At 28.0% G+C, this 10,787-nt stretch overlaps 1 protein-coding gene across 2 annotated transcripts; it reads left to right on the plus strand.

Moving 5' to 3' along the window:
* Positions 1–642: 642 nt before the first annotated feature.
* On the plus strand, positions 643–10,055 carry LOC126549326 (hapless 2-like). Of its 2 annotated transcripts, none has more exons than XM_050198160.1 (11): positions 643–732; positions 4,729–5,192; positions 5,692–5,835; positions 5,909–6,046; positions 6,145–6,467; positions 6,543–6,665; positions 7,793–7,965; positions 8,037–8,209; positions 8,501–8,685; positions 9,311–9,561; positions 9,632–10,055. In XM_050198160.1, the coding sequence occupies exons 2-11, from the start codon at positions 4,956–4,958 to the stop codon at positions 9,946–9,948; spliced, it is 2,064 nt and encodes a 687-aa protein (XP_050054117.1). In that variant the 5' UTR covers positions 643–732; positions 4,729–4,955; the 3' UTR covers positions 9,949–10,055. The 2 variants fall into 2 exon arrangements, with proteins under 2 accessions (XP_050054117.1, XP_050054118.1); XM_050198161.1 differs by having other exon boundaries at positions 6,546–6,665.
* Positions 10,056–10,787: the final 732 nt, after the last annotated feature.

Below are 10,787 nucleotides of genomic sequence, written 5' to 3' on the forward strand. Positions count from 1 at the left end.
ATAATTTATAGCTTACATATTGGGTGTATTAAAATTTTCAAAATACGTTTTAAAACATTATCGTATTCGTTAAAATATTACGAACACTCTGCGTAAAGTCTAAGCTTTAATTGTCTCGCGATATTGTGATAGAAACAAATTTTAAATAACAATTGATAAAGTTTTATCCATAATACTTAACTGCTTGAGTAATATTTTAAGCATTAATTTGTATATTATATAATATATTTTGTATATTGTATACCTATCTTCTACTGTGACTTACCGTCAAATCTATACCTAATTTATCTAATAACTAGTCTTATCTATTCTTTCAGCTTTATTTATGTTTTTAATATGTATTATTACTATTAGAGTTTATAAGTATTTGAAATAATAAGGATTACTCCTATTTGATAAAATGTATAATAAATATTAATAGTAGATTGAAGTGATTGAACGTGAAATTTAAAAAAAATACATGTACTTAATTTAAAAAAAAAATAAACATATCTAAAGTGTAGTATTATATGTACATTCATAATAATATTGTAATAATGATTAATGGGTTTTTGGTAGGAAATATTAAATTAAGTTAATACCTATATTAAAGGTAGTAGCAGGTATCTATGGATACTATTTACTGAATTACTCTGAATCGTCATAATAGATCTATTGGTTTTTGACATACTACACAACTATGGACGTTATCATAATTATTACGATGTTTTATTTTTTACTAATGATTATCAAGTAAGTAATATTATTATTTATCAGTATATTTATGATCATATTGCTTAATCGTTCGTCACGTTTTTTCGAGTTCGCAGCTGCAGGTTATTAATATTAGCTATACACTATACATATTATAATGTTAATATAATATTACCTATCCAGTATATTTTATTATATATTTTGTTTTCACCGCGTTAATAAGTGATTTTCTAAATCGGTAATCTGACTCATTTCGTTATGTTCGACATTCGTATGACTATTATTATTATTATTATTATTATTACATACCCTTGAGCGTCCACGATTATCATAACACACCCCCGCTCAACCGGTTGATTTTAATGACACCTCATCACCTCCGTAATAAAAGGGTCGTGTTTGTAATGTAATATATAGAGGACGCGAAAATGTCGTCAAATTTTATTACAGGGAAAATATTTTCACTGCTCGGCTCAATATTTTACTACCGGTTTTCTTCGTGATTTCAGAGGACGTAACTCGATATATATATATTATGTTGTATAGAATTAATAATTATGGGTAGGTACCAATATAACATATAGGTACCTATGACGACTGTAGCCAGGTACATGCATCGCACTATTACCAGAAACAATAAATAACGATAATTGCCCGCTCGCGCATTTTGACGACTACCGCTATAATACTATATTATAATATAGATGATACGACTACTGCGACGACGTATATTATACGTTGTTATTATACTTATTGCGTATTATATAAGCAGGCGTTTTACCGTCGTCGGTCTCAAATCCTCATGTATACTTACCAAAATATACACGTATATATATCGTACGTCGATATAATTTGTGCTCGTCTGATGGGACGGTAGTAATGTATAGGTAGGTACATCGTATAATACCCGACGTGAATGTGTGTAGGTACGTTGCCCATATCGTATAATATATTATTTTGTTGAACGACGTGACGTGTACTTATTAATTATTATAATTGTAGTAGACGTAACTATACTATACGTGATATTATTATATATACACGTACGACGGTTTTTTTTTTTTTTTTACTCCACACTTGTGGAGGTATGGTCATTACGGTCCCGTTGAAGGATTTAACATGGGCTTCAGTGTTATATTATTATACTCCGAAAAACGTATAACAGTCGACCGTAAAATAAATATATCAATTAAGTGCCTAGCGCTGCAGTAGCTGTAAAATAATATATCGTAGTGACCATTAGGTATACATAATATAATTACCTATGTAGGTAGATGCAGATTTACGGTGAACTAAATGGAGGTACTCTTTCAATGGTAAATGTTTAACATTTTTCATGTTGAAATAACCGTATTAAATTGAGTCGTATATTTAAAATACGTATTACGATGAAATATATAATATCACGCATAATATGGATATGGAAATTATAAGTAGTATTTAATAAAAAGTTTTAGAAAAAAAATTTAAATGACACAACAATAAAATTGTATAAATAATGTTTCAATAATTTTCCGAGATTTTATTTGAGAAATTTACTAAATTAAAATGTTAATATTATTAAGTTCATATAAGTTTCGATGCATAATTTTCTAGTAGGTACATACTACATAGAATGTCCCCACAATATATTTTAAACAAATGTACAATTTTTTTTATCAAACATACAACTTCTGTGAATTTATTCATAAACGTGCAATGGATATGATTTTTTTCTTATTATACCTAATAATATAATAGGATATACATATAATATTATTATACAATAGGTAATTAAACATACTGAAACCTTAACATGAATCGTATAGAACTTCATCTTGAATTGTTCAAAGTGAAATGTTTATAAATATTCTAATCATTTGTCATTTTAATAACGCGTACCTACATTATTATAGTTGACCTGCAGTTACTATAGTTTTTTTTATTTTCATTTAAATAGTGAATTTATGAGCTACATACATAATTACTTCCTATATCGATTCCTAAATGCTGTATTTCACCCATAAGAACAATTTTTTTATCGATGTAAAAACTAAAAGTTAAAAAAAGTATATAATCTCAAAAACTATAGTGTTGCACATTTTGAAATCCATGGTATGGTGAGGAGCACACAATACGGCACACATATATCGTCATCATCATCATCATCACTAAACGACGAATATAATAATAATAATAATAATAATAGTTCCGTGCTCGCGTACCTACATATTATAACCGTCGTGTTTTCGCGGTAGTCGTGCAGCAGCGAGCGTTACCGTTACCGCGGTCGGTACATACTTATTATACGCAGCAACCCGCCAAATGAGTTCAGTAATGCGTGTGGGTACGGCGAATATCACACGAGAGACATAATAGTAGCAATAGCAGCATCATCTGTACATTGTAATATAAATATTTATATTATCATACGTGAGCGCTGATTCCGCGCGGCAGTGGCGATCCGGGACTGCGATTGTCAGCGGTGAAGAGTACACACTGCTTAGGGGTGGAGGAAGGACAGAGGGAACGCGCAATAATAAAATATCATATAGAAGTACACATAAGAACTGCGTTCGTGCGAATTCGTTTATGCGCACACGTCGTGTCGTATACCGCAGGTACGCTGTACGTATAATATTATATATGTGTGTAAGTATTATAGTCGCAGCACATAATAATATACGAGAGAATTCCTCGTGGGCGCTCGGAAGGGAGGACTAGAGAAGATAATGTTATGGCGTGGACCGAGGAGGAGAGGAAAAAACGCCGTTGCGGCGGAGACGCGGAAAGTAAAGCGAAAAAAAAATATATAAATAATAATAAAACCGCGCGCGTGTATATTATTATATTACATATAGAAAAGACTAAACGAAGAAGAGACTCGGGCGCGCGCGCGAACAATGGTCGCGAAGGTATACAAATAATAATAATAATACGATGGAAAGACTGAAAAATAATGGAAAAAAAGGAATACAAACACGCGCAGCATAGAAGTCGCACAAATATATATAAAACGTCCGAGTGAATTATTATACGGTCCGCATATACAAATAATATACGATTCAAAGAAAACTACTGCGGCGGCGACGGTGGCACTCGACCTCGGTGCTGGGCGGGTGGAGGTGTCGTCGTCGTCGTCGTCCACTTGCGGTCTCGCGCATTTGCATAAACAATGACACGAACCGGCTACCGGATTCCCAGCTCACGCGGTGGCGGTGGCGGCGATCTCGACGACCGCGCGTGGGTTAGCCCCTGCAGCCGTCCCGCGCCTAAACGCGCACGACTTCCTCCTATATAATAATATATAATGCACATGATAATAATAATAATATGTAATACGATTTTTTTTTTTTTATTTATTTATTTGACGTCAGACATTATCGTTCGTAAGTCGACTTCTACGCAGTTGCGCGGTGAAAAAAAAATAAAAAAAAATTTTGATCCATTCGAAATGGACCTAACTACTTAAGAGGACTTTGTGCCCGCGCTGCTGTTGCAGTCTCCGGTTTACATATTATTATACTAACAAATCTACGAACCGGATTCTTATTGCAATTTATATGATTTACACTTTTATTATAATATATTAAACCAAAATGTATTGATTATCGGATTTTCAGAGATGAATGGTATAATATTACGTAACTATCGAGCGAAGAGTTATCTTCTCACTTTTAAAATCATTTATGAGTATACTCATTATATAGTCATTACTCATATAAGTAATTCAAGTTTTTCTTAAATTTCTTTTTTTAAATAAAGATAAGAAAAAACTTCACACGGGCTCTATGTTTATTCTCATCAATAAATTCGATAATAAGTTCATTTTCTCAAATCTTAACTATATAAAAGCTGTAATGTAAGAATCCAGTACGTTAATAAACTTACTATGATATTTCACGTGCAAGTAGTTCTTCTGAATTCAAATTTGATATAATACTATAATGCATGTCTGTAACACGCAGAAGTCGGCTTCCTAAACATTAATATTTAAAGTATATTAATTATAAAACTTTTGTGAAATATGACGAGTAAAAAATTTTTATTTTTCAGGAAACGATATAAAAACATATTTTCGTCGTGCCATACTTGCGGTATCTACGTTTCGTATTATATTATACTTAATAATACGTGATGTTAAATCACTTTCAATTATTTTATGGTCCAAGCAATAAAACGATGGTTGTCTACCATTTAGATTTCTTCATTATTTATACAATTTCGTTGCATCGTGTATTGTACTGAATTGGTAGTTGTATATAAATTAAAAAATCCAGAAAATGTATCAGTGCATTTTATTTGCGGTTTTAATCATAAGCACATCACTTCAACACAAATGTGAAACTAAAGAAATTCAAACTAAACTTCAAGCAATTATAACACCATTTAATATGCAATATCGAGAAGAATTAAACAATTTAAAAAGAAGTCCCATTCGTACAAATAATATTAAAAACCGAAATAACATTAAAACCAAAGGAATCTACATAACCGTTTGGTTAAAAAAAAACACTCAGGTAAAATATCGTTTCACAAATTCTCCAATTGAGTAGGTACTTTATGGAGTCCGAGCATTTAAATATTATAATAATATATTAGTCGCTTTTGTAAAACTCGATTCTAAGAAATTTTTTTTTGAATCTTTATTATAAAATTTAATCCACATTCAAAAACTAAAAACTTAAAAAATGATAACGATAAAAATAGTGAAAATATAATTATGATTATTATGATAAATTTAAAAAAAAACGTTAATACTTTTTAAAATAAAGTACCTAGTTGTTTACCTTTAAAAAATATCCATATTAAAAATATTATTATATAATATAAACGTACTTACATTAAACTAATGATATTATTTACAATTATACAATGTGTATAAATTATAAATACATTATAATAATTGTTATCATTCCTTCCACGGAAAGGTTCGAATCTATTTATCCTTTTTACAAAACACTAGTAAATACCACTAAAACACTTTTTAAGTACCGATTTCTATATTATTGTGTAAAGGAATATTTTTCGAAAGATCAAGTGGTAATCATTGATCACGTTTTGGATGCTGTAACAGACAAAGTGAGTAAGCTCATAAACCCTTACGTAGTAGTGATTCAACAAGACGAAGTACTGGAATCGTACAAACTTAAACACTTAAAGGTTAGCTTATGGAATTGAAATGTTTACTCATACTTATGTATATACTTTTAATGTTATTTTTGTGTATTATCAGATGGTCAATTCTGAAGTAAAGGAAATGGTGTTCAACAAGGACTCAACCAAACATTATCCTGGTTGCTACGCAGACTTAAAACGATCAAGTTGTAATGCAACGATGGCGGGGAAAGTAACCCCAATGCAATATAGTGAAGTATACGACGAAATCTACTTCTTATAATATTATGACACTAATATATTTAATAGAAATTTATACATTTATATATATATTTGGTTTTTTTTTTTTTTTAGGGGTTTTGTTGTTCTTGTAATATTGCAGTCAATATCAAGAGGCAAATGAACGACTGTCAAGGACGAAGCCGGTTTAAGCACGTTGTCCACTCAAAGAATGCGTTAAATGAAGACATCGAAATGCTGATCAGTCGAACAGTAGACAATCTTGACTCAGACGACAAGATAATTTCAGAATTCACACACAATACAGAATCATCACATACTTATAGGGAACAAATACGAGGGGGCCAAAACTGTGACTCCACAAATACGCCAGAATATGTCGACGAAGCGTATCGGTACCACGAAAGCAGTCATTGTTTGGAATTCAGTGATTTATGGTTGGATCAGTATAATATATTATGTTTGTGTCTATGATTTATCGACATTCGATATGATATAATTCCTGTGTCTAGCAGGTACAAAGTAAATAAGTTGGAATCTGCGTCATACCGTCATTCGGTTACAATAAGTGTTTATGAAAAGTATACAAGGGATAATACCATACCGTTATACAAGAAAATAATTTCCAAAGTCAAGTGAGCATTTGTCGTTTCTAAAAACACTACATAAAATTATTTGTCACATACCTAGGGTATGTATAAGCCCATATGGCTATAATAAAATGATGACCGATAGAAACCCGACGTTTTTAAAATGAATAGTATTCAGTTATTAATTGTCACTAAAAATTGAAATTCAATACTCAAAGTTGTTTATAATTATAACATGTAATTTTAAACATTTGTCAATTATGATAGATTATGTTGGGTATGTAATGTCTATCACCCTGAATGTAGTTAAAACCTAAAACCGTCAGATTTCTTTCAGTCACCATATATTTATAAATATAAATAATATAAATATAATCATATAACATTAAACATACATATGTCATTATCGAATAGGTATAAGAACATATTTATACTTTCCACAAAGTAAACACTCCATTATACTATTATGCTTCTGTCTACAATACAATTTTCTTAAAAATATGTGTTCAAAATTAAAATTAAAATTATTTTCTACTATTACGTCAAAAGATTATAACAATTAATGTAAACGATAAAATAATGAATTTTTTCGAAGACATAAATAATTATACTACAGCTAAGATGACGTTTTTACATTTTTAAAACTAACCACCTATTATTAAAATAAAAATGTTTAAGTTATAATTTGTTTCATAATTAGGTAAATTACCTACTATTTATATTATTATAGTAATTCACAAAGTCGTATTTTATTTACTAAAAAAACTATGATATTTCTAACACCCCCTATTATTATAGTATTATCATATTATGTCATTAGTCATTACTACAGTTATTTACAGTGGTTATTACTAATAATATTACTAAAAAGCAAAAACATAATATAGTATTGTATAAAAAGTATATTTGTTAATTAAGTGATATTTTATAAACGCTTAAAATGAAAAGTGTTTTAAAATGTAACTTAAATCCCAAAAATCATAACATTTCCATGAAATTTTCAAGTTTTTCATTATTTAATTTAATAAATATGAACAATAACAATGTAAAAAAAATATTTTATCAAGATTTACTAACTATAAAAAACACACAGAAAGTAGTATAAAATCACTATTTAAGTATAAATGAATCATTTGAGTATATTATGAAATAAAATAACTAAAATAAAATAGGTTAAGCAACAATGACCAAGCTTATGAAAATGACGAGACAACTGTGCAAGCAAAGTATGTAGCTTTAACATTTGGTGATGATCAATACTATAGTCTAGATATAAACAATGATAGACTTTTGATACCAGAAAAAGTGTCATTTATAGTTGAACATGTTAATCCACAGGCAATAGGTGAAAAACAATATATTTATATTAATTAGATAACGAAAAAAAAAAAAAAAATTTAATAAAACATATTCTAGACGATCCAAAAAAATATTTGATTGTTAATGCAAAAAATATAAGTATCAAAGGTGATGAATGCAATAAAGTTGGAGTATCATATGAAGCATTCTTTAAACAATCTAATAGATGTGGAGTGAAAAGATCTAGCTGTTTGAATAACCAACCATCACATTTGTGGAAACAAGATATGGTATATATTAAACATTATTTATAAAAAGTACTCGAGCGTTTTAAAAAATATATTTTTTTGGATTAGGATTAGTAATTAAATTATTTTATAGTTGACTATAGTAAGTAATAAGTAATTCATATCGATATAGTTTTAAATATATAGAGTATTTTACTAAATGTATTAATTAAAATACTAAATGCAACTACTATACAATTATTCAATTATTTGATTCCAAAATCTACAGTGGTTTTAAATGTTTACTTTAAATTAAAAATGAGAAGATATTTTATTATTCTTTATTATTACAAGGATGCAATTGAGTCAGAAACTCCAGGAAGTTATTTTTTAGAAAATTTTGTGAAATTTCCACAAGATGCAAACATAATGGAAAATATTAACGGTACCGAAACGTTAAATTTGCATTATGAATTGGATTATATCAGTGAATTATTTATCCATAAAGAAACGAATTACAATAGTGTGCTTTCGACAAGGTAATATATTTATATATTTAATAATAAAAAAAAATATGCTAACAGTTTAATAATAAGATTATTAAATTGATTTTTCAAATAATTAAATCGTACATGGTATCAATGGTTAATTTGTTATAAATAATCTGTTTAAGATGGCTTATAAAATCATACAATAAATTATATTATTATATTTCTCTTAGTATAAATATTAAAAACTTCATGCTCTTTTAATACACAATATTGTACCTATACATACTTTTAGATAGTAAGTTTATAATATACAACTATATATTACATTTAAATTTGAATTTAGGTAAAGCAAACATTCAAAGATTCATTTTTAATTGAAAAGGTATTCTTAAACTTTTCATATTAAAAATATATTTTTAATTAACCTTAAGTAATTATTAAAATAAACAATAATATATTTATTGTTTGATCAACAATGTATCAAAAGTTGAGTATTTGTTATAGTGTTATTTCTAATTGTAAATTTCATAACCCATAGCTTAATTTATTTATGGTGTTTAGTTTTACTACTGATTGCAATAATGTTGACTAAAATATATATTTGGATAATATTGTGTGTATAAATTATTGTACAAATACTAATAATAATATATTTTATATTTTAATATTATAGGTCTCTTATAGAAATTGTAGAAATATATTCAGATGCAACTAAAACTGATCAAACTAAAATAGTTGCAGCAATTTATAATATTGGAATGACGCCCAAATTATTCCAAGTACAGTTATTAGAATTTCCAATAAGTACAAAAAAAAACTGTACTGATACTCAAAGCCGCGATGTGTTGATTTTACCTTTTCATCGACATAATCATGTTTTTATGTTTGATGGACCACTTATCAAGTCCAATATTAATTGCACACGTAAAATGATTTTCTTTAACGTCTAGTAATACAATGTACGATTGTAAAAATTAAATCATATTTTAAATAGTTCAAGTATTGGACAAATGGGACAAAGTAATGGCTTGGAGACACGTTCTCATTAGCGAAGCCAACCGCTGTTTTTGTGTGTGGTATCGTGAATGCGTTTGTACAACAATTGAAGATCAATTATTTGCATCTGACTATAAAACAATATCACAAAAAGATTATAATGGTGCTGGCTTTAGAGGAGCTAAACCCGAAATGCGTAATTTCAATTCTATTTCCAAATTAAATATAATTAAATTAATATTAATTTTTTTATCAACATTTTTCATCATGAAATTTTTAATTGGTATAATACACAGAACGTATGAACATACCTGAATATATGTGCCAATATATTACACAAAAACAAAAATTAATGGTATCTAAAACCCAATTATATATAAATAATATATATTAAGTCGATGATTATGATAAAATGATTATTCCTTGCGCAACCATAGTTTAAAAAAATGTAATTACATTTTATATAGTTAAATAAGTTAAAGCTTAGACATCTTTAATTTTTGTTAATCGTTTTGTAAATAAATTATATTTATTGCAAACATTTTCTTGATTGATAAATATATAATGTATTTAAATTCTAGAGTAAAATATTATGAATAATATTGACCTTTGTATATTTACATTCCTATCTACCATGATATTATAAAATAAAGAATATCATAAAAAAAAATGTATAATAATATGTATAATTAGGTTGGTACTTGTTATAATAATTAGGATACTTAATGAAATAATATATTAAATTTAATATTTACTATTAAACTACGTACTTATTTTATTTCTACTCAATATCATAGAAGAGATCAATAAATGTAGATTAATAAATATAACAAAGTATTATACTAAACAATAATTAACGATGTAGGTATGAATAACAAAAAACTAAATACAGCGTAGCCGTAAACCCTCTTCAAATACGTGACTTAATAGTAAACATCATTAACCTACCTAACTCAATTTATTTCCTCCTTCGACAATTCAAGATTTGTAATTTATGACTCTGGTGTATTGTAAACATCATTTCCTGCATAACTGTCGAAATAATATATTAGCCTTCGACCGACGAAAATATACCTACCTGGGTATACAATGGTTTTGATGGTAAACGTAATGTATACTATTGTGGGATATTTTTGATAATTATTATTATGACG

The sequence above is a fragment of the Aphis gossypii genome, chromosome 1 (genome assembly GCF_020184175.1).
Source record: "Aphis gossypii isolate Hap1 chromosome 1, ASM2018417v2, whole genome shotgun sequence".
Classification (NCBI taxonomy): domain Eukaryota; kingdom Metazoa; phylum Arthropoda; class Insecta; order Hemiptera; family Aphididae; genus Aphis; species Aphis gossypii.

Excerpts from the sequence above, each read along its gene's own strand:
- LOC126549326 (XM_050198160.1), top strand. The coding sequence starts at position 4,956 with ATGTATCAGTGCATTTTATTTGCGGTTTTAATCATAAGCACATCACTT. Across the intron at positions 6,047-6,144 it reads CCCCAATGCAATATAGTGAA|GGGTTTTGTTGTTCTTGTAA; the intron begins GTATACGACGAA and ends TTTTTTTTTTAG. Across the intron at positions 9,562-9,631 it reads GTCCAATATTAATTGCACAC|TTCAAGTATTGGACAAATGG; the intron begins GTAAAATGATTT and ends TATTTTAAATAG.